The 24,849-nt window shown below is 42.6% G+C and overlaps 1 protein-coding gene across 2 annotated transcripts in view; it reads right to left on the bottom strand.

Moving 5' to 3' along the window:
• STARD4 (StAR related lipid transfer domain containing 4) overlaps positions 1-21,482 on the bottom strand; it is a 41,860-nt gene extending 20,378 nt beyond the window's left edge. Inside the window, exons 1-3 of one of the 2 annotated variants that reach the window (XM_077462293.1) lie at positions 21,395-21,482; positions 9,896-10,004; positions 2,247-2,296 (exon numbers count right to left, since the gene is read on the bottom strand). In XM_077462293.1, the coding sequence (XP_077318419.1) occupies positions 2,247-2,296; positions 9,896-10,000 (155 nt within the window). In that variant the 5' untranslated portion in view covers positions 10,001-10,004; positions 21,395-21,482. Of the gene's footprint in view, positions 1-2,246; positions 2,297-9,895; positions 10,005-19,747; positions 19,785-21,394 lie in introns of those variants that run through there. The other variant, XM_077462294.1, reaches the window with a different exon arrangement.
• Positions 21,483-24,849: the final 3,367 nt, after the last annotated feature.

Genomic DNA, 24,849 nt, shown 5'->3' with positions numbered 1-24,849 from the left:
TACCATGTCCCCAGTCTCTGACCACCTCCTGTACCATGTCCCCAGTCTCTGACCATCTCCTGTACCATGTCCCCAGTCTCTGACCATCTCCTGTACCATGTCCCCAGTCTCTGACCACCTCCTGTACCATGTCCCCAGTCTCTGACCACCTCCTGTACCATGTCCCCAGTCTCTGACCACCTCCTGTACCATGTCCCCAGTCTCTGACCACCTCCTGTACAAAAATATTTTTTAAAAACAGTCATTTTCGGTATCGGTGCTGTTTCGGTATCGGTTTTCGGCCTAGTGTATTTTTAATTTTCGGTATCGGTTTCGGCACCAAAAAACCCATTCGGTGCATCCCTAATGAACACCCATGGGAATGTAGCCTTATGGAATAGGAAGGGGAGACATAGGGTAAAAGATTTAAAAATGCTTCCAGAACTGGTGCATATGTTTACAATAGCTGTGAAAAAAAAAATTGTCAGGTTGTGTAACAGTCATTTGAATAGTTATGTAAGTATGTTAACAAAACCTAGTTAATACGGTCTACCAGATGAAAAATGTAGTGCCCATTCAAAACACATGGCACTAAAATGCAATTATGAACAACATTTACAGTGCCTTGCGAAAGTATTCGGCCCCCTTGAACTTTTCAACCTTTTGCCACATTTCAGGCTTCAAACATAAAGATATAAAATTTTTATTTTTTGTGAAGAATCACCAACAAGTGGGACACAATTGTGAAGTGGAACGAAATCTATTGGATTTTTGAAACTTTTTTAACTAATAAAAAAATGAAAAGTGGGGCGTGCAAAATTATTCGCCCCCTTGCGTTAATACTTTGTAGAGCCACCTTTTGCTGCGATTACAGCTGCAAGTCACTTGGGGTATGTCTCTATCAGTTTTGCACATCGAGAGACTGAAATTCTTGCCCATTCTTCCTTGCAAAACAGCTCGAGCTCAGTGAGGTTGGATGGAGAGCGTTTGTGAACAGCAGTTTTCAGCTCTTTCCACAGATTCTCGTTTGGATTCAGGTCTGGACTTTGACTTGGCCATTCTAACACCTGGATACGTTTATTTGTGAACCATTCCTTTGTAGATTTTGCTGTATGTTTGGGATCATTGTCTTCTTGGAAGATAAATCTCCGTCCCAGTTTCAGGTCTTTTCCAGACTCCAACAGGTTTTCATCCAGAATGGTCCTGTATTTGGCTGCATCCATCTCCCCCTCAATTTTAACCATCTTCCCTGTCCCTGCTGAAGAAAAGCAGGCCCAAACCATGATGCTGCCACCACCATGTTTGACAGTGGGGATGGGATGTTGAGGGTGATGAGCTGTGTTGCTTTTACGCCAAACATATCGTTTTGCATTGTGGGCAGAAAGTTCGATTTTGGTTTCATCTGACCAGAGCACCTTCTTCCACATGTTTGGTGTGTCTCCCAGGTGGCTTGTGGCAAACTTTAGACGAGACTTTTTATGGATATCTTTGAGAAATGGCTTTCTTCTTGCCACTCTTCCATAAAGGCCAGATTTGTGCAGTGTACGACTGATTGTTGTCCTATGGACAGACTCTCCCACCTCAGCTGTAGTTCTCTGCAGTTCATCCAGAGTGATCATGGGTTGCTTGGCTGCATCTCTGATCAGTCTTCTCCTTGTCTGAGCTGAAAGTTTAGAGGGATGGCCAGGTCTTGGTAGATTTGCAGTGGTCTGATACTCCTTCAATTTCAAAATGATCTCTTGCACAGTGCTCCTTGGGATGTTTAAAGCTTGGGAAATCTTTTTGTATCCAAATCCGGCTTTAAACTTCTCCACAACAGTATTATGGACATGCCTGGTGTGTTCCTTGGTCTTCATGATACTCTCTGCGCTTTCAACAGAACCCTGAGACTATCACAGAGCAGGTGCATTTATACAGAGACTTGATTACACACAGGTAGATTCTATTTATCACCATCAGTCATGTAGGACAACATTGGATCATTCAGAGATCCTTGCTGAACTTCTGGAGTGAGTTTGCTGCACTGAAAGTAAAGGGGCCGAATCATTTTGCACACACCACTTTTCAGTTTTTTATTTGCTAAAAAAGTTTAAAATATCCAATAGATTTTGTTCCACTTCACAATTATGTCCCACTTGTTGGTGATTCTTCACAAAAAATAAAAATGTTATATCTTTATGTTTGAAGCCTGAAATGTGGCAAAAGGTTGTAAAGTTCAAGGGGGCCGAATACTTTCGCAAGGCACTGTATCTTTGTTAGATACTTACAGGCAGCCTCCAAATTCCTCAGATGGTTTTCGCCACACTGTTACATCATTCTGTAAAGTAGAGAAGTCAAGGTCAGCAATACTGGTTCAAGTATCAGATGACTGATAGTAGAAAATATAACATAACTACTGTAGATATCCTATCACAAAGATTACCAACAATAGGCTATAAATTATTACAAAGCAAGAAATGTATATTAGTAAAAGTGAACAAATGACTTAAATGGCTTCACCATAAGATTTATTTAAAAATGTACTTAAATCAAAATGATGGCCATGTAGGAAAAGGAAATAAAAATGATTTTGCCCCCCTGCTCCACCTGTTCCTAAAGATTGTATTTGACTAAAAAGAAAAGGTGTTGGGACTTTAAATGAGGTGCATGGCAGCTAATGGGCAAATAGTAAACACATAATAATGTAATGTATCCAAATACACAGGTGGACTCATAACACGGTATAGTATATAAAATAAATGCTGTTGAGAGCAATTTTATTTATTTGAAAGACTATATCACCAAATAAGTTGAAACAACATGATTATAACAATACATAAGCTGGTTACATACAAATATAAATACAGCAATGTACAATTAGTAAAATGTAGACACATTTGAAATTTGAAGTATGCTCCACTTCCTTAGGAGCAGATGCATTAAGAATAACTGTAAAGAGATATATAAGAAATACTATAATCTGATGGTTGAGCAAAGATAATAAAGAAAGAAGACAAGAGGGGAAAATTGAATCCACCCCAATAGGAAAGTACCCGTTCCTAATATACTCACAACTCAGCTCTGGGTGCAACACGTAATGTTGTGGATAACGGGCTGCTAGGGGATGTCTCTATTGGGAACTGTGGGGTATAATCTATGACCACCCAAGGCACAAAGGAGGACCTCAAGAGAGATGCAGATTTCCAGTGCATAGTGAGTAATACCAAAAGTAGCAATCTCTTATGGAATTCTCTAAAGAAGTGTAACAGGCATTCTGCCATTGGCTTATTCAGGACATGCATAGATGATAATGTAATTGATCCAACCAAACATGCAATTTCTCCTTTTGGCCACAAGATTGAGATAGGGGGATGCTGACCCATCCTTTCTGAATATAAGGAGACAGAGAGGACACTGGGAGAAAGGGGAGTTTTCTGTTTCAATATGTAAATATTTTTTTTTTGGGGGTAAACAAGAGAAATATAACAAGCTCGTTGTTCACCCACGCAGGGGCTGGAGACATAAAAATTACCAAAGATCAATATCATTCACTTCAATTAACCTATAACATAGTGAAAATAGGGGATGGTATCAAAAAATGACTACTGCGTAGAGTACCCTGTCCCCAAATTTGTCGCAGAAGGGGAGGCTCTTCTCCAGCAACCCTGTTCCATAGGAGGCAATGGTAGGAGTCAGAATAGTGAGAAACCAGAAAAAAAAGCAAGAAGAGCAAAAAAGGCAGAGAGAAGGGGGTCATAGATAGGAGAGGGGGAAAGGGAACAGTAGATCTCGGATGCAGGCGCCTCACAGAAGGGAGTCAGACAAGTCCCAAACAGGATGCTTGAAGTATGGGAAAATTATAAGATATCCATGGTCCCCAAATTGTGAGAAATTTGGCGTGTGAATCATTCACAATACTGGAATTCATTCCTGAAGTAAAGTGAAAGGGGAGTTTTCAAAAAGTGCTGAGGTGATTGAAGGGAAGGAAGGCTGAGGTGATTGAAAGAGAGAGAGACAGACTTCAACACATCACTACAGAGAGAGTGCTGTCAGCAGAAGAAGAGAGAGAGTGGAGGAGAGGTGACAGGACTGTGTGGTAAAACTCCACCTGAAAGAGAGAGAGCCACACTGTCTAGCTGCCAGGATTGGGCTCAGCCCTTCCTTCTCTGAGCTGGCTGCTCAGCTGTCGGCTATTTGGCAGCTACTATCTCTCCACAGTTACTCAGCTGTTGATGATATCCAGCTCGTCAGTCCTGCCTACTTAATCCGTCCAGTCCAGAGGAGCTTCGCCTTCGCCTTGGTCACATCACAGAAACTTTCTCCTGCAATCCTGTTCAAGACTTGCTTTGCTGACATCCCTTCGGGCCTGATCCTGCTTGCAGTTCGACTACATTGTTCTCTGAGTTCTGGCTTGGCTGACTATCCGTTCCGGTTACTGAACTTTGGCTATGTTTTGACTACGTTTGTTCTTTTTACTTTTATTATTAAACAAGTGTGATTTAACTGTACTTCTGTCTCGGCCTGATTTCATGGTTTCTGACAGTAGGAGAAGTCCATTCATTCAGAAGATGCAGTCAATCCACTAGTTGGTAATATTTTTTCCAGATTGGATGAACTGGATCACCACATAGATCAGTTTGCCATGGCGTTACAAACGCTCCTGAGTCGCATGGCTTACCTGGAATCTCCCACTGTGGTCGCCCCGGTACAACCTATGTTGCAGGCCAACCCTGCTGCTGCTTCAGTCTCTGTGCAGGCACCCACCTTGAGTATTACCTTTATAAGAGGTATGTCTGGTCCCGCTCCGCTTCCCCAGCGATTTGGGGGTGATCCAGTCCAATGCAGAGGGTTTCTCAACTAGGTTGAGATATACTTTGAGATGATGCCCCAGGCATTTCCCACAGACAGAAGAAAAGAAGGTTTCATGATATCTTTGCTTTCTGAGAGAGCCTTGGCCTTGGCAAACCCTCTATAGGAGATGCAAAAATCTGTTGTCTTGAGCTACCTTGAGTTTGTGGCTTTGTTTAAAAGGGTATTTGACGTTTCCGAATGATCCGCTTCTGCTGCTAAGTGCCTCATGTCCATCTAACAGAGTACGAGAACTGTTGGCGACTACGCCATCGAATTCCGTACTCTGGCAGCAGAGGTTGCGTGGAACAATAAGGCCCTCGTGGCTGATTTTTCTCATGGTCTCTCGGATGAGATAGCAGCAATATACCCACTGAGCTGGAGAAGTTGATCACGTTTGCCATCCTCATTGACTCCAGACTCAGAGAAAGACTCTCTTTTAAGGAGCTCTTGGGGAAGCCTCCTGTACCTTTATCTCCGAGCTTTGCAGTCCCACCTGTGCCTCCCTCAACTCCCATGCCTCCTGATACCAAGTCGGTCAGTGAAGGTGAACTCTTGCACTTCGGTTTCACGTGTCTCTCTGCAGATGAGAAAACCCTTTAGGAGAAGGGAGAGATTGTGCCTTTATTGTGGCCAGGCAGGTAACTTTTTGAAGTCTTGTCCTACCTGTCCAGGGAATGCCCCCGAACCTTGAAGTCCTGTCATGGACAGACCTTAGGTGGCATGTTTCATCCCCAGTTACCCAGAAGGATAAGCCCCTGATTTCGGTTACCCTTTCTTGGGCTGAGTCGTTTGCCAAGATACAGGTCCTAATCGACTCTGGGGCTGCAGGCATGTTCATTGATACTTCTAAGACTGGTGTTGGTGCCCTTCTTCCTCAACGTGATGGGCGCGATGGGCTCTTTTCTTGTCAAGTTTCAATTACATTGTCTCATTCTTACCCGGTACTAAGAATGTAAGGGCTGATGCCTTGTCACGACAATTGTCCTCCACTTCCAAGTTGGAGTCGGTTCCGGTTCCTGTAATTCCTCCTGATCGTATTCTGGCTACAGTTCGCAACAGTCTCACTTCTCCTTTGGGTGACCAAATTTTCGCAGCTCAGGTCCATGCTCCTCCTGAGAAACCTTGTGACCGTTGCTTTGTCCCAGAGAGTCTCTGTATTGCCATTCTCCAGACTTACCATTCTCCCAAGGCTTCTGGCCACCCTGGGAAGAATCAACTCCTTTGGCCCATTTCCCAACAATCCTGGTGGCCTAGTCTACGTGCTGATGTAACTGCCTTTGTAGCTGCCTGTTCCGTGTGTTCTCAGAGTAAGACTCCACTACACCTTCCAGTGGGCCTCCTACAACCCATATCCAATGGAAAGAGGCCCTGGACCCACCTGTCTATAGTTTTCATTGTGGAGTTAACAGGTTGGGCCCATCTCGGTATGGGTATGTTCCCTACTAAGGAAGTAAGGGGCTATCGGTCATCGGGCCGGGAAAACTGTTAAGAATATTGTCCCTGAGCCAGTTTAACTGCGGCTAGGGGCCAAGATGGTAAATTGTTTGGTGATACAGTCGATACGATAGAATAAACTTCATTCATCAACCTGAGACATATATCCAGTCAGATATTTTTGGGTTGTAAAGCTTTTGTTTAAGTAAAATGGAATAAAAAGTTCATAATGTTATTTATGGTTGTTAATAAAGGACTTCTATGGCCCTTTAAATCCAAGAAATGTATTGCGCATTTATTTAAAGTGATGGTTGGGAAAAGGGTAATAGAGGTAGGCTGTGGCAGCCACAACATCCGCTATATTTCAGTCAAGAAAAGGCTGGTAACTGCATGCCCAGCATAAGTGGAGGGCCTGCATGACTGAGTTGCTGGGTAGGCTACAACTAGGAGGTAGGATGTTAGTTTTGCATAAAGTGATAGGGCCTTCCCTATTGGGTAATATGGGGGGCAGGGTGTGGCTGGGTGTGGCAGCGGTGGTCTAGTGGAAGGGAGTAGTTGTTTTAGGGTCAGTGGAGAGCCTGCCAGCAAGAAGGAGCCATTTCCCTCCCTCCTCTTAATTTTGGTTTTGATTCAGGGCTATGCATGAGTCGGTTTTCGTTAGAGGTATTTTGTAATTGAGGGGTGGTCATAGCAGTAGGCAGGGGTTTCAGGTTTGTGAAGATCGGAAAGTTAAAATACAGCAGGGGTCAGCAACCAGTAGCTCGCGGACAGTTGACTGGTAGCTTGCTGACCCGCCATTCCAGAGCATCAGAGTGCAATGCAGTGGAACTACTTGGAGCTGTGGTAGCGAGCAAATCCTGCATAATCTGATGCCTCCTCTGTAGTGCTGACTCTTGCCCTATGTGGAGTGATACCAACTGCACTCCACCTCCTTTATCACCTCCATCCCAAACGCGTTTGGGATGCAGTGTCACAGCCACAGCAGGAGTTACACGCCCTGTCACAGTTGGTGGTTTGGCACCTGCCAACCATGACCCATTCAAGTGAATGAGGCGTCTCTGCAAGTGCCCTGCAACCTTGTGCAGTACAGCAAATAAGGGGTAAAGCAGGCAGCATTGCGTTGCTTTCTCGCCACCTGCTTTAACCCCTTTGACCCGCAGAAGCATGCAGTTTCACATGCCAAAAGCAACAGGGTGCATAATTCCTGCTGCGGCATTTGTACACCTTTGGCTGCTGTCTCAGCAGCTAAAAGGGGGGGGGGGGGGGGGTGGTAGGGATTGGTTTTACCGCCCCCAACTTTACACATGAACAAGCGCTAAAGGTTCTACTGACAAATGCAACTAAGGGCTCATTCACAACTGCTGCTCCCCTGAAAAGTGATCCTCATCACCTGATTTAAACCCATGATTGCTGTGCAATGCATGCAATTGTGGCACGGTAGTACAACAATTGGAGATTTAAATCAGGTGTGGGGAGGCGACACATCTTTGTCAGTGATATTTGACTTACCCTATGTTCAGGTAGATCTCCACCACTTTAAGATTGCCTACCACTGTTCTACAGAGTGTAAAATAATCAGCTTGATGAAGGGGCCTTAAGCTTGCTATGTCCTGCACTATACTAAAGCTGGCAAGAGATGGATAGAATTCTGAATGGAAATTCTCAAAACATTTGAATGTCATTCGAAAGATTTTGTTTGCTTTTAACATTTCATTTTTAAATGAATGGACTTTACTGAACAAAGACCAGATACACTGTTGGAAATTTGTTCAAGAAACATTTTCCATCCTGCTCATTTTCTATAACTGCGGTCAAAAATAAGTGTCAATTTGACCCCACTAATGATTAGAAAAAAATAAACAAACTTTCTTAAAATATTATTTTCCATAGGTAGGTGCTAGGATAGTTAGGAAAGTCATAGTGCTTGTTTTTTATAGGTAAATTTACCTATGATTTTGGTTGATGTAAAAGCATAGTTTGGCTCATTGTACTCAGTGAGCTACAATTGTTTAGTCAGGCCCGATCTGTGTGTTCTGCTGCTGCTAGTCTGCTGGATAGCTCCCTATGTATCCAGGCAACTTGAGAAGTTTCTGGAGGATAGGTGTGGAGCTATGCCGATAGCAACATGAATACTGATAAAGCCCTGGCCTATACCAGGGAGGCAGGCTCTGAAGTCTGGGAGACTGTATTTATTCTTAGAGCCCACAGAACTCTGGGTCTTGTCCCAGAGTGGAAGAGTCCAGCCTGAGGGGCGAACGCTGCCCTCTCATGAGGACACCTCAGGTGGATGACCTGAGTGAGGAAGGCAGATTGCTTAGAAGAAGCTGACCGTGGGGAGCTGTCTGCTTCGGATCTGTCTGATATTCACTGGAGGGCATCGCCTGGAAGGGTATCGCTTGGAAGATTGGAAGGAGGCATCCATCTGTCCTTGGGCATTGTGTGTACAGACATTGGGAAGATCTTGAGGACCTCGTGCTCTAGCTACCCTTCTGGTGCCTAGTTATAGTTAGCTGTGGGTCTGTTAAAGGGGACACTGGCTGGTGTCCTGAAGACCTTTGTCCAGATACTTGGCCACTAAAGAAAAGGGGACTTTGCTCTACTCGCTGTGCTACTACATAAACAGAAAGGAAGATTAAGTCCTCAGCTGTACAAAGTTCTTATCTTGGTGTATCCCACCACCTCCCTCATCCCTATCTAAGTTCTCCAAAAATAAAAACAACAAAAACAACATCCCCTAGACTCTTTTTTGTAGAAGAACGAATGAACCTGCTGTGTGCCTGGCTGTGGGGCTGAAGTTGGGAAGACCTGGGCAAGTAATTCTTGTGGCTCCTATGGGAGTAGTGCTACAGAAATTGTACCCATCTATAACCAGCTTAAAGCGGATTTCTACCCGGTTCTGTGTTTATTAAAAGTCAGCAGCTACAAAAAGTGTAGTGGCTGACTTTTAATAAACACACACTCATCTGTCCCACGGTCCTGCTATGCGGGCACCTGAAGCCTCACTTCTCTCCCCCACCTGTCCACGGCACCGGCATTACTACTGTGGCTACCCCACTGTGACAGCTTGTGGCTTCACAGCTGGGTGCGCACTGCACATGCACGAGTCTCGTTCCGCGTCCTGAATGGCCGTGCAATCTTCTGAGACCTGTGATGTATGCCAGAAGATTGCAGGGAGGGAGGGACGACTAGGGAGAGGAGGAGTCGCCTAGGCCACCTGAGCAGAAGTGGGAGCTGGGTACCTGTCAAAACTAGGTACCCACGCCCTTCCCCCAAAAAATGACATGCCAAATGTGGCATGTCAGGGGGTAAGAAGTATTTAAAGCGGAAGTTCCAATTTTGGCTGGAACTCTGCTTTAAGCCATTAAATCTACTGCCCTCAGTTATTTTATTTTTTTTTACCAAACCTATGATTGTTAATATATCTTGCAGCCAATATGGGAATATAAATCATCCTTAACTGATAGTATTGTGGCATGGTCTGGGAAGTGAATAAGTTTGCTGGAAGTCTTATCATGTAATTGCATTTCTGAGTACATTTATAACTAGCGCGGGTAAAGGTCCCGTTTAGTATTTTCTCTCCATTCAGATAAAAGGTTTATTCTCAGTCTGTATATAAGAGATTACACAGATAAAATACTGTAAGGAAACTTACTGATTTTTTAGCGACACTCCATTTATCTTCTGGAAGACTGTGGTACTGAATCAGTGTATTCTGCAACTTTGTAGACATTGTTGGTACATCTATATGGTCCACCATGTTTCTAAATTAAAAAAATAAAATTTCCATTAAATGATTTTAAATTGTAACTAGCTATGTACTAAAACAAATTTCGTTTTACAGGCCCCCTTCGACCTCTCCATCTACTACGCATGCCCCAGCAGAGACCTCCGACACCTCACCTTCATCAAAATAATACACCAAATGTACCACCTTCATCCAAATAATGCACCAAATGTGCCACCTTCATCCAAATAATGCACCATATGTACCACCTTCATCCAAATATTGCACCAAATGTCTCACTTTCATACAAATAATGGACCAAATGTGCCACCTTCATCCAAATAATGCACCAAATGTGCCACCTTCATGCAAATAATGCACCAAATGTGCCACCTTCATCCAAACAATGCACCAAATGTGCCACCTTCATCCAAATAATGCACCATATGTACCACCTTCATCCAAATATTGCACCAAATGTCTCACTTTCATACAAATAATGGACCAAATGTGCCACCTTCATCCAAATAATGCACCAAATGTGCCACCTTCATGCAAATAATGCACCAAATGTGCCACCTTCATCCAAACAATGCACCAAATGTGCCACCTTCATACAAATAATGGACCAAATGTGCCACCTTCATCCAAATAATGGACCAAATGTGCCACTTTCATCCAAATAATGCACCAAATGTACCACCTTTATCCAAATAATGCACCAAATGTACCACCTTCATCCACATAATGCACCAAATGTACCCCCTTTATCGACATATTGCACCAAATTTACCACCTTCATCCAGATAATGCACTAAATGTACCACCTTCATCCAAATAATGCAGCCAAATAACACTGAGCTGGTTAGTCAGTGGTTCTGCATCATTGATTATGATTGAGAACTTGGGGTCGATTTACCACAGACAAACAGGCTGTAAACTTTGCAAGATACTTTTCCATTAGCTTAGTAAATGAGGTGAAGCTCTACTGACTTCCATTATCCAATTATATGACAAAAATGCATTTTTTTTTTCTTTGTATACCATTGGATATTCTTTGTAAAGTCTTTTTTTTTACCACACTGGGAAAATCCCTTTTAAAGTGAACAGTTTATTTTCCTACCCTACTGTGTTCACAGTCCATACAGTATAAAGGAGAGACTTGCAAGCTGACATCTTCTACATTACACTCAATAGCAGAGGGGAATATGCAACACCCACTGCTAACCAGCTCACAGAGGAAATGAAATGCCACCTGGGTTTGAGTGGTGTGTTTATTAACTTTGCATGTGGGTAACATAGTAATTACTTAAGGCCCCTTTTTAAAGCAGCAGTATGGTCTTACTGTTGCCATATTTTGCTTAAAAAATATACCAGCACACACTGTAGGTTCCACACTGCGCATTGCAAAATGGGTCAAAAAAAGCAGGTGTAGTGTGGAGTAAACACTACTGACTGTAGACAGCAATATCTAGTCTCTGTTTTCAATAAACCTGTTAGTGGTACTTTGGGAACCCCAAATCCTTGGGCACTCTAAAATCAAACTAAATATGCATGCCCTCTTACCCCACTTCCTGCCTTAGAGAGTGCCAAGAGACAGGCGATATGCTAGATTCTGTAGTCTTACCCTAAGGTCTATGGATAAGGGTCTATATTTATACAATTCAATCCTACTTAGTAATCTTCAAAAGGACCCTTGGGAAGGAAGCTTTCCTTCACAAACCCATAGACAATGTCCCTTGTCAAAAGTTAACACTCATATTTATAGCCACCAAACAAACCATTGCTGGGGCATGGAAATCCCCAATCCCATAATTTAATCCCAGACAAGGGGACATTTATCAAAGAAAATAAAAATATCCGCAACACTAGAAAATACCCATGACAAATTTCTCTTAATTTGGCAACCATGGCTTAATTATTCTTCCCCCCCCCCCCCCCCCCTCACAACAGACCTCACATCAGATCTCACATCTTCTCCAACTTTGAAATCTGCAGGTTAGCTCGCTGTCTGGACTAGGGATGCACTGATACCAGTTTTTTAAGACCAAGTACAGATACTCTTTCTTAAGTACTCACCAATACCAATTACCGATATCTATTTTTATTGTGACAGTGTTTTTAGAAAACTCATTACTTAAAGTGGAGTTCCAACCCCCTGGCATGCCACATTTGGCATGTAATATTTTTGGGTGGGGAGCCGATACCCTCTTTTCAGAGGGTCCCAGCTCCCACTCTCTCCCGGCGCACTGCAGCACCGGAAGGGAGATCACCTCTCTCCCCTCCCTCTCGGCAATCATATGGGACACATCACGGGTCCCAGATGATTGCCTGGCTAGTCACGGCGCATGGCTCGGCTCGCACATGCGCAGTGGGTGCCTGGCTGTGAAGCCACAGCCGGGCGCCCACAGTTACAATGCCTGCACGGCAGAGAGGAGGGGGAGAGGAGGAGGGCTTTGTACGCCCACATCGCTGCACCCAGGGACAGGCGAATGTCCAATTATTAAAATTCAGCAGCTACAGTATTTTTAGCTGCTGACTTTTAATTAATTTTTTTTTTAAGCAGAACTCCGCTTTAAGAAGAGCGGGAATGGGTTCACATATGTGCGGTCTGGTTTTGACAGCGAGATTTCGGTCCCCTCCAGTGCGATGATGTTCAGATGTTCAGCGGTTCAGGTGCAAATTGTCAGAGTATAGGACAAAAGAAATTGCAACTGAACCATGCTCAAAATCCTACCAGACTCTTTTAAAAAAAAAAAAAATATGTGGACCGGCTCCATTAAAAAGGCTCACATGTCAGCCAAATCGTATACAGTTCAAAAAGCATCCAATTCGCATATATGTAAACCAGGTCTTCACACTTGAAGGTATCGGTTTCAGTATCAGAGCATTTGCATGAGTACAAGTACTTGTGTAAATGCTTAGTATCGCCAGTTAGCCAGCTAGTTTAGACCAAACCTTTACCCATTACAACACCTCAACTATTTTAGCAAATTCTGAGAGCCCTTCCTCTTCCTTACCCCATTATCTCCCCATCAAGGGGGCAGTCAGGGTGTGGAAAAAATGTGGTTCAACAGCCTTTTTTTCCCTCACCCCAAACTACAAGTGTAAACAAACCCTTGCTAGAACCCATGGTAGCATGTACTTGGAAAATACTGGCTTTTATAAAGTGGTATACTGTTTGATAAACACAAAAAAACATTGCTGTGAAAAGCCATAATGTGGAACTAAATTCAGGACATTTTTCTTACGACTCTATAGAGTGAGGGAGGGTAGGAACCCCATTTAGAGATTTCTCCTGGCTTTCTGATCCAAAGATGGGAAGTGAAAAGAAATGTCACCAATAAGGATGCGTTTTTTTTTTTGTTTTGTTTTTTTAGTAAAATTTCTTAGAGCTAGTAATAACTTTGGATTTTACTTTTATTTTTTTTACTTTAGAACCTTTTTGGTCATTCCGGGTGCATCAAAGTGTGAGAAGCCTTACAATGTGTTTTCTTTTTCCTTTTTTTTCCATAAAAGTTTTTATTGTGAAAAAGGTGTCAGTACATCGTTTTTATACAAACAGTAGGTGCTTGAACAACAGGAACATTTACATATTTGATATGATCTTACTCTCAAAAACTAATCTGGGCAGATGAACTATTAATAAAACCTAGAGATCTCCACCATGCTCTGAGAACTGCAATAGGATAAAGCAGGGTAGCCATTTTGAGCATATCTCCTGAAATATGGGGCCAGTTGTAAAGAGGTATTAGACTTATATGCATATATCTACCGGCTTATATCTAAGCAGGTATTGGGGTGTGGAATCTTTAAGGTGGAGTGAAGCTGTATGGGGGGGGCGGTCTCATCCGTCTTGTTTGGTGTGGGGAGTAAGGGGCGTGATCAGTCACCTGGGCTAAAGTAATCATATGGAGTAAATGGGTCGTCGTTATCTGGGTGGGAAGCAAGAAGGGGGAGATGTCGAGGGGAGGGGGGGCATGGGAGAAGTAAAAGAGGGGAGGGGGGAGAGAGGGGGTCCGAGGGTGTCACCTCCTCTGACTCCACAGAGCGTTAAGGATATAAAGGTTCTCATGAGAGTAACCCAGTCTAGAGGTATCTGCTCCTGGGGTCTACTTCAGGGTAAGAGTGAGTTACTCTATGTGTAATGTTGATAAAGTATACTTCTAGAAAGAACTATTTGGGGTCTCTCAATCAGCTCTTGGAGGGTTCAGGGCAGTTTAAACCCATGATGGATATATATCTCTCTGTGGTGCAGAAGTGGGTCCAACAGGCCCAGGTCCGGGAAAATTTTGATGGGGAATCTTGTGCAACATGGATTTGTTCCTCCATCTCAGCTATTCTCCCCACGCGATGGTAAGCCATTCAGATATAGATGGTGTGTGGGGTGAGCCCCAGTGGGCTGGAATGCATAATTTATCTGCATTAAGCATATGTATTCCCAGAGATTTTCTGTATGAGTGGGCTGAAATGGTGGAGAATAAGCCGAGATGGAGTGTACTCCATAGGGTATGTGGTCACTTGAGAGGTGATGTCATGTACCTGTGTCCAGATTGGATTTTATATTTATAGCCCCACTGGGAGTTTCCCCATCACTTCCTGCCAAGTGGTCACTGAACCACATTAAAGACATGAATATTACAAGATGATGAGGCTGATTTACTAAAGGAGCTGAGAATCATCACACAATAAATGGGGTTGATTTTCTAAAGGTAAATAAACTGTGCACTTTTAAAAGTGAAGTTACACTCTGCAAGTGCAGTTGTTCCAGAGCTTAGTAAAGGCCGAGGAGCTCTGCTGACTTCCATCATCCAATCATGTGCAAGCAAAAATGTTTTTTTTTCCCATTTTCCTTGCATGTGATTGGTTGTTCTTATTAAAGTGAAACGTAAGGCTCGGTTCACACAGGGGCAACACGACTTTCAACACGACTTTTGGAGGCAACTTGGACGTGACTTGGACGCGACTTGGACGCGACTTGGACACAACTTGGACACGACTTGGACACGACTTACAACACTACTTTAAGTCGCCCCAGGCCAGGCGACTTGCCGTGGCCAATCAGAAAATGAGCTCTCAGGGGGGAACTCCTTTTGAGAGCTGATAATTCTCTGAGAGTCGTCTCCGTATAGACGGAGATCCGACTTGGAGGCAACCTCCATTGAAATCAATGGGTACCAGTTGCCTACAAGTCGGATTGAAGTAGTACAGGAACCTTTTCTGAAGTCGGAGCGACTTCAGTAGTGTGCATTAAGACAGCTCTCATTCACTTACATTGATTTCTACATGTTGTGCGACCTGAGGTGACTTGGGGCGACTTGAAGTCGGATCTGAGTCGCCCCTGTGTGAACCGGCTCTTACTTAATTTACTAAGTTCTGGAGCAACTTTGCTTTCAAATGTGCACAGTCTATTTGCCTTTAGTAAATAACCCCATGGTGTAAATATTTGCTTTAGGTATCCAGTAATGTGAAAAAGCAAACTGATATCAATTTTGTCAGCCATGCATGCTTGGATAATTGAAATGAACATCAACACAACAAAAAGATTGTTTGAAGCAAGCTGGTCCATCACTAATGCATGCAGAGGCTGTCAGCACTGTAAGGACTACATGTAGCCTCAGCTACATACAATATACAGCTCTGTGTTCCCAGACAAGGTCAGGAAATGCAAGTCCCGCTCCTAGAACAAAATACAGTCGGGCTGAGATCTTCTCGGCCATTCGCAAGGAGCTTTGTATTCTTTTAATAAAAGGCTCTCTCTGATTGGCTGGGTCAGAGATTATGACATAATCTGCCTGCCCCAGTCAATCAGAGGAACCTTTGTATTCATTCATAGAATTCAAAGCTCCCTGAGAAAGGCTGAGCGCTGCTTGACCCGCCTTGATTTTGTTTCGGGAGCAGGAAGGGTAGTTCCCACCATTCTGCCAGAACACAGTGTTGTATATAGCTGAGGCTACTTACATTTAATATAGCACTGACAGCTGCTGCATCTGTTAGTGAGGTAAATGGGTTTATTTGGACCAATTTGATCCAAACAAACTATTTAAACTTCACTAAGACATGGAGATCCACTTTAATGTGTGAAGATCCTTAAAACTGAAGTTCAATTACTTTTTTTTTTGTTGCTTTTTCAACACCAGGGACGTACCTTACCTATAATGAAGTTTGCTCCGTGTCGAGCTGGGTGCTGTGCAGTGCAGAAATCCTAATCTTCTGGAGCTGCTGGGGTTAACATCAGGCGCTGCAAGTGAAGTGCTGTGCCCTCTCTTGCCCCTTCCACCCACCTTCTCTATTCATAAAACTCATAGCCCTTGTACACACGGTCGGAGATTCCGTCTGAATGTTTCCTATTGGACCGTTTTGTCGGATATTCTGACTGTGTGTGGTCTGCATCGGACTGTTTCCATCGGAATATCCGACGGACCAATTTTTCCAACTTGCCGGTAAAATTTTCCGACAAAATGCTCCGATCGGACATACTCCGATCATGTGTAGCCTACTCCGACGGACAAAGTGCCACGCATGCTCAGATCAAATTCCTAGACCAAAGCTATTGGCTACTAGTCTGAACTTAGTCCCGTCATAACGAAATAACGTCATCACGTTATGTACAATCGGATTTTCCGACAACTTAGTCCGACCGTGTGTATGCAACATCACTTCTGGACCTCTTCCAGAATTAATCAGTCGGAATTACTCTGATGGATTTGGTTGTCGGAATCTCCGACCGTGTGTACAAGGGCATAGTGTAGTATTCTTTCCCAGAATGCAAAGTGCTCTGTGTTTGGAGGAGGCGGATCCTATTATTCAACTACCCGTCCTCTATTCAGGGGAAACTTTGCACTCTAGGGAAGAATACTTCAAGTTCTATGAATAGTGGATGGAGACGGAAGGGGCGAAACGAAGACCTCTACTCTTGCTGTGTCTGTTGTTAACCACTTTCAGACCGGACCAATTTGCTGGTCAAAGACCAGACCACTTTTTGCGATTCGGCACTGCGTCGCTTTAACTGACAATTGCGCGGTCGTGCGACGTGGCTCCCAAACAAAATTAACGTCCTTTTTTTCCCACAAATAGAGCTTTCTCTTGGTGGTATTTGATCACCCCTGCGGTTTTTATTTTTTGCGCTATAAACAAAAATAGAGCGATAATTTTGAAAAAAACGCATTATTTTTTACTTTTTGTAATAATAAATATCCCCCAAAAATATATAAAAAAACATTTTTTTCCCTCAGTTTAGGCCGATACGTATTCTTCTACATATTTTTGGTAAAAAAAATCGCAATAAGCGATTATTGATTGGTTTGCGCAAAAGTTATAGCGTTTACAAAATAGGGATAGTTTTATAGCATTTTTATTAATAATTTTTTATTATTTTTTTTTTTACTAGTAATGGCGGCGATCTGCGATTTTTATTGTGACTGCGACATTGTGGGGGACCCATTGGACATTTTTGACACATTTTTGGGACCATTGTCATTTATACAGTAATCACTGCTATATAAATGCAGTGATTCCTGTGTAAATGACACTGGTGTAAATGTGGGTGGCAGTGTAGGGGTTAAGTGTTCCTAGGGGTGTGTTACTAACTGTGGGGGGGTTGGGCTTTCATTTAGTGTACACTGATCTCTGCTCCAATCACTAGTTGCTAGGCAGAATGGAAAAATGTTGTTTATACAGCATTTCCTCCATTCGGCCGCTCCGTGAGACGATCGCGGGGATGCCCGCGGCGATCGAGTCCGCGGGTCCCGCGACCGGACTCATGGGGGTCCCGACCAGCGCGGGAACGCGCCGCCGCCGGCGCGCTCCCAATGGCACGGCGGCAACGAATATTGGACGTACATGTACGCCAATATGCCTGCCCGTACCATTCTGTCGACGTACATCGTCGTGCGCTGGTCGGGAAGTGGTTAAAGTGGTTCTCAAGCTAAAACATTTTCTACCTTGATGCATTCCCTTCATTATGGTAAAATTAGTTTTAAAGCTTTAGCTTGCTGTGCACTAGAGCTGCGCAATTAATCGTTACCGCGATCTTGATTCCACCCCCCCTCCCGAAGATGTTGATCCAGCATTTGCACAATTCATGTAAAAAGTGCACAGCAGTTGCCCTGCTGACAGCTGTTAAAAAAAAAAAATAGCAGCTGCAATGTTTATCAACAACATTGCTCAGCCTGAAAGAGATAGATAAAAATAAACAGTGTATCTTCTTATCTGTCCTTCTGTTTATTAATTTACAGATCAAAGGGATGAACTTTGGTCTGCAACCTTGTCAAGAAAAAAAATACTTTTTTTTGTTTTTTATTAAATTGTTCCTCTGTTTAACCCCTTATTCTCCTTCTCTATTTAATTATTATTTTCCTGCTGATTTTTTTTATTTACTTCTTTTTTATGAACTATTAATAATTAAAACTTTTTTTTGTTTACTTTGTTCATTAACCCCCCTGACGATCTTCCCGAGTCTGGCTCGGGGTGGAATTTTTGTACCATTAGCGGTAACCCCGAGCCAGACTCGGGACCGCATCGCTGGATCCAGGAGGAGGTTTACTTACCTTCTCCCTCGGATCCAGCGTTGTCTCCCCGCTGTACGAGCCAGCCATGTCTCGCTCGATCTATCACATCGCTGATCTCCGTTCCCTGCGAGCGTTGCGACGCACAGGGACGGAGATCGGAGCCAAATTCAAAAAGTGAAACACACAGTATAAATACAGTATAATGTAATCTTACAGATTACATTGCTGTATGTAATTATTTCACATCCCTTTTGTCCCTAGTGGTCTGACCAGTGTCCTGCATGCAGTTTTATCTTATAAAAACTGTTATTTATGCCTGGGAACTGGAGATTGTCCATAGCAACCAAAACTCACACTTTACATCAAAAATGATTTTAGACCAGCTAGAAAACAGCGATAATAAATTAGAATCACTCGCAGAATTGAGTGATAGCGATTTGTGGGGAGATCCGTCATCAAATATTGAAAAGTAATGACAGTGACAATTCTGCAACTGAGCAAATTTCAGTGTTTTTGATTTGATTACATTATTGAATAATTTTTATTATTGTTATATTATTATTTGGTACAATTATTTATAGTTATTTATTATATTATAATTTATGATTTCATTTTTCAAACTTTATTATACCCGGGATGTCTGCTAGACTCTGGTTTGGACAGATTTAAGAGAGTTATTCCTAAGAATTACAGGACTACAATATAAAACTCCAAATTTTCATGCAAAATAATTGTACCGCTTTTAGTACCTAAAATCCGAAATAATCGTACCGCCAGGGAGGTTAATATGTTTACACCTTTAACATATATTTACATGTTTCACATTGAAAAAAGTGCAAAATTAAAAAAAAAAATTATTTCATTTGTAAAATAACTTTTCAGTGTTTCATACAATTGCTGACAGCTGAATTGTAAAAAAAAAAAGTTGCAGTAGGTATTGATAATTGGTATCGTTGAGTACTAAAAAAATAAAAAGACCCTAATATAACTTAGTGGTACATTTTTTATTTCTTTACACATTACATTCTTTTTCATTACATTTATTTACATTTTACTGAAGCAAAGAGTGTTATGTCTTATTTTATTGCCACCTTGTTTGATAACCTAATGTTCAGAGGTTGTAAATCTTTAAAATAAAAAAGTTCTTCAGAATCGTGAGAGAGCTGTGATCTTTATTCTAAGGAAAAAAAATGGGATTCTCATTCTCATTTCATCCAAAATCGTGCTGCTCTACTGTTCACCCCCCCCCCCCCCCCCCCCAAATACCTACCTGAGTCTTCAGCTAGATCACTTCTCTTCCTCTTCACACAGGGACTCAGGCAATCAAATACTGTAAGTAGGAAGTGGGGGGGAAGGGCCAAGCAGCACTGTGAGTGTCTAAAGTACACCTCTATAGACACACACAGCTCGAGAGCAAGAACGTACATGGGCCACCATAGCAAGTGGCTTGCTTTGGGGGTACACGGAGAAGAGGAGGGGGGACCCCAGAAAAGGAGGTTTGGGGCCCTTGTGCAATACCATTGCACAGAGTAGCTGAGTATAACATTGTTTTAATTTCAAAAATGTAATTTTGGTATAACTTTAACCCAAACATCACAGGACGGTCAGCCTTGTTGGGAAGACCTAATAGCAATGGGGAGAAGATTTTTACATTATGCAGCACCTTGCCAGACAGGGGGCACACTTCAGAGGTAAGTCATTTCTCTGGTGCTGCAAAGCAAAAAAAAAATGTAGCTAAGTTTTTTTTGTGGGCAGAGAAGGCTGGATTTTATACACAAAACTCTGCCAACAATGCATTAAAAATACATGTACATGCAGTTTACATGCACTGCCATTGAAGTCTATGGGGCAAAAAATGCGTTGCACTGCTCCAAAGGAAGCGCCTGCACCTTTTCAATAAATGCATTGCAGCTGTGCTGATTGGAAATGACGGGCAAAAAGCATAGCAAATAACCAGATGCATAAATATTACCACATTCTCCCAAAATAACTCAATGAAGATAATCTAATATTACACACAACTGAAGTGGACCACATATAGTCTGATACTACACACATTTAAAGTGACATGTAGCCGATACATACAGATCTCCCTCATGTGCATGCCAAACCTTTGTCTGATTTTCCTTGTCACCTGGAATGGGATTTCCAGTAAACAGAAAAAATACCAATTTCCCAGTGCCCCTCTCTGAACTAGATCAATTCAATCCACAAAGCATTAACACCTTTGCGACTGTCTTTATTTTACCCAGGTGACTGTAGTTTTCACATCTCACTGGCCTCGGCTGAAAATAACTGTCATTTTTTTTAAAACAATAAGTAAGGAATGAATCCCAGCGCTGCTGACTACATCAGTGGGGTATCTCAGGACCAGGATCCCATGGGTGGATCAGATCCTTTGTACAGGTGTCACTGTCCAGCACCTGTCCTTGTCCTGTATGCTGCAAATGACATGGAATATAGGGAGGGATGCCAGCTATTGCATGCACTTTTCTAAAATAATAATAATAATTAGCTACAATGAAGTAATCATGATCACTCATCTGAAACTTGGATCCTTATGTAACAACAAAGCAGCAGTCATGTGACTCATCTATAGCATGATCCAGCAGACTTGTGTCCCTAAGCAGCAGCTTGTGCTGATCATCTGTATGGATGGCCAGTCTGACCCCCTGCCATAGAGAGTGACCTGAGTACTGCAGCATGAGTGGGATCTACTGATATCCCCAATAGTGACATTCTACATCATATGTGATCAATGCCCAGCTACACTGCCTCTGATTAACTAACTACAAGAGCCTGGAAAGGTGCATGCTGAGACTTGTAGTCCCCCCCTGAACACAAGATCACACACACAGTCCAATTAAAGGATAAATAATAAAAGAAAACACAGCCCATAATATCCTTCTACACGTACCCACCTCTGCCTTCTCACTCGCCGGATGGAAGCTACACAGTGTTCTCCAGTATCAGCAGTTCTACTACCGTCCAATCACGGCGCAAAGTCATTCATATCCGCGTCAGCAGAAGAGAGCATGAACCAATAAGAGACGAGCCCCGGTCAGAGCCCGCCCCCCGTCCTGTTTGTCCGCATCTGTGTGATGACAGAGGGATGCTGGAGTGGGCGGAGCCATGTGACTCATTCAGACATCTCTGCTGTGTGTAGAGTGATGATCGGAGAACAGATGGGGGGTGTAGGGAGCGATGTACAGGGGTGTCTAGGCTCACAGAAAGCAGCATGGAGCGCGGGGACCAGTACAAAGGCATATATATCCTTATACCCTGTACATACGATCCGAAAATCGTCCGAATAAATGCCGCATTCGGATTGTTAGTACAGAGCTTTCGAGAGCCAATCAGGACAGTTCACCCAACATTATTCTATCAGTCATGCATGGAAATTTTTTTCGTACGATGCCAGATCGTACAATTTTCGTTTAATCAGTACAGCTGTCGTTCGAAAATGCAATACAAATGCATTACAACACATGACATCACTTCCGCATTTTTAGTCTGTCGTACGACAATTTTCGTAACTTCATCAGATTCGACATGAGATTAGCATGCAAAAAAAACAAAAAACGGAAGATGATGCGCCCGATAATCTCATCGTGTGTACGGGGCATTAGCTATGGATGGGATGAGTCATTCCTGGATCATTGTGACATTACCGGATTAGCAGCTGCATCATTGTTCATGTAGTTTGAATTTTGAATTCCGGATGTAATGAATCAACAATAATTAGTGTGGTGCTAAAAGCGGTGAAACAAGTAAAATAAATTAAAAATTAAATAAAAACAGATGTATAAACGCCTGGATGACCCAAGGTGTATACAATGGTGAATGATTCATCTCACAAAATTGTGCATAGGTGAATAAAATACTGGAAAAAAAATCATAAAATATGAGTGAATGGATAATGATGAAAATTATCCAAAGTTTGTGAGTAGGGATGAGACAAACACCCCCCCCCCTCCCCTCCCCCCGGTTCGGTTTGCACCAGAACATGCCAACAGGTATAACATTTGTGCGAACACTGTTAAAGTCTATGGGACACGAACAAAAACAATAGTGTTCATTTTAAAGGCTAATATGAAAATTATTACCATAAAAAGTGTTTGGGGACCTAGGTCCTGGCCCCAGGGGACATGGGCGTCCGCAGAACTTTTTTCAGGGGGGGGGGGGGCATCATTTTAAGGCCACATACATGTGTTATATAAGAGATAATTCATCTCCACTTTGTATTGGAAGTTACTCAGGCATACCATGCCCATATAAATAGCCTAGAGCAGTTATGACGATCCTTGGCACCCCAGATGTTTTGGAACTACATTTCCCATGATGCTCAACTACACTGCAAAGTGCATGAGCATCATGGGTAATGTAGTTCCAAAACATCTGGGGTGCCAGGGTTCGCCATCACTGGCCTAGAGAATGTGCATCTTTTTATATTGCAATGCATTGCAATACATCTGCAATACAGTATAGCTGTTTTCATCAAGATCAAAATATGGCCACCACAATAGATGTATTGCAATACATTGCAATATAAAAAGATGTACATTCTCTAGGCTATTTATATGGGCATGGTACGTCTGAGTAACTTCCAATACAAAGTGAAGATGAATATATAAAACATTACACTACTCAGATATATTTCCAGCAATAGCTGGTCCAACTTTCCAATATATAGTATAATATACAATATCTCACAAAAGAGAGTACACCCCTTACATTTTTGTAAATATTTTATTATATAATTTCATGTCATAACTCTGAAGAAATTATACTTTGCTAAACCGCTATATGGCTTTGGCCACAGTGCTGCAGCTCAGTTTCAGGGTATTGGGAATCTTCTTATAGCCTAGGCCAGTGATGGCGAACCTTGGCACCCCAGATGTTTTGGAACTACATTTCCCATGATGCTAATGCACTCTGCAGTATAGTTGAGCATCATGGGAAATGTAGTTCCAAAACATCTGGGGTGCCAAGGTTCGCCATCACTGGCCTAGGCCATCTTTATGTAGAGCAACAATTCTTTTTTTCAGATCCTCAGAGAGTTCTTTGCCATGAGGTGCCATGTTGAACTTCCAGTGACCAGTATGAAAGAGTGAGAGCGATAACACCAAATTTAACACACCTGCTCCCCAGTCATACCTGAGACCTTCAAACACAAAAGAGTCACATGACACTGGGGAGGGAAAATGGCTAATTGGGCCCAATTTGGAAATTTTCACTTAGGGGTGTGCTCACTTTGTTGCCAGTGGTTTAGACATTAATGGCTGTGTGTTGAGTTATTTTGAGGGGACAGCAAATTTACACTGTTGTACAAGCTGTACACTCACTAATTTACATTGTGCGCTGGGAACAAGTTTGGAGATTTTTTGGATAAATTCTGGTGTCTCTACCACAGACTTTTATTGAAGAAGTGACAGGTCGGGAAAAATTGGTCTTTAGGTGTTGGTGGCGCCGTCACACCATAAGCCTATAGAAGTATCTTGATGAAAGCAAGAATTGGCCCTGCTGTCAAAAATTGCAATGATATGCACCTGTCAAACAGGTATGGAAAAATACAATTGGTCTTTGGGTGTTCATTGTGCCCACGAAATCTACACCAAAAACATTCTTCCAGGTGAAATCAACACCTACAACACTAGGCAGCCTAGAAGTCCTGCAGAGATTTCACATCCCAAACAATAAGAGATGGTTTTCCATCCCCAGAACTCTTGGGAGTAGTACATGGCTGGGAGGAGTGGATAAAAGACAATCTGCAACTCCATACAGTACATGCTCTTTAAATCAGTCCAAATTTATTACATCTCCATAAAGATAAAAGTACAGCAGAGGTAGATGCGTTTCAGCCGCAAACAGCACAAAATACAGTGCCTTGCAAAAGTATTCACCCCCTTGGCATTTTTCGTGTTTCACCTGGAATTAACATGGATTGTTTGAGGATTTGCATCATTTAATTTACAGAACATGCCCACAAGTTTGAATTTTTTTTTTTTATTGTGAAGCAAACAATAAATAGGACAAAATCACAGAAAAAGTCAGTGTGCATAACTATTCTCCCCTAAAGTCAATACTTTGTAGAGCCACCTTTTGCAGCTATCACAGCTCCAAGTCGCATTGGATAAGTCTCTATGAGCTTGCCACGTCTTACCACTGTGATTTTCTCCCATTCCTCGTTGCAAAACTGCTCCAGCTCCTTCAAGTTGGATTGTTTGCACTTGTGTACAACAATCTTTAAGTCTGACCACAGATTTTCTATTGGATTAAGGTCTGAGCTTTGACTAGGCCATTCCAACACATTTGCATGTTTCCCCTTAAATCCCCTTAAATCACTCAATTGCTTTAGCAGTGTGTATTGGG

Source organism: Lithobates pipiens, unplaced genomic scaffold (assembly GCF_037356315.1).
Source record: "Lithobates pipiens isolate NorthernLeopardFrog02 unplaced genomic scaffold, aLitPip1_a1.2 Scaffold_3, whole genome shotgun sequence".
Lineage (NCBI taxonomy): Eukaryota > Metazoa > Chordata > Amphibia > Anura > Ranidae > Lithobates > Lithobates pipiens.
Note: the sequence above shows the minus strand (reverse complement) of the source record. Positions and strands in the feature narration are given on the sequence as shown.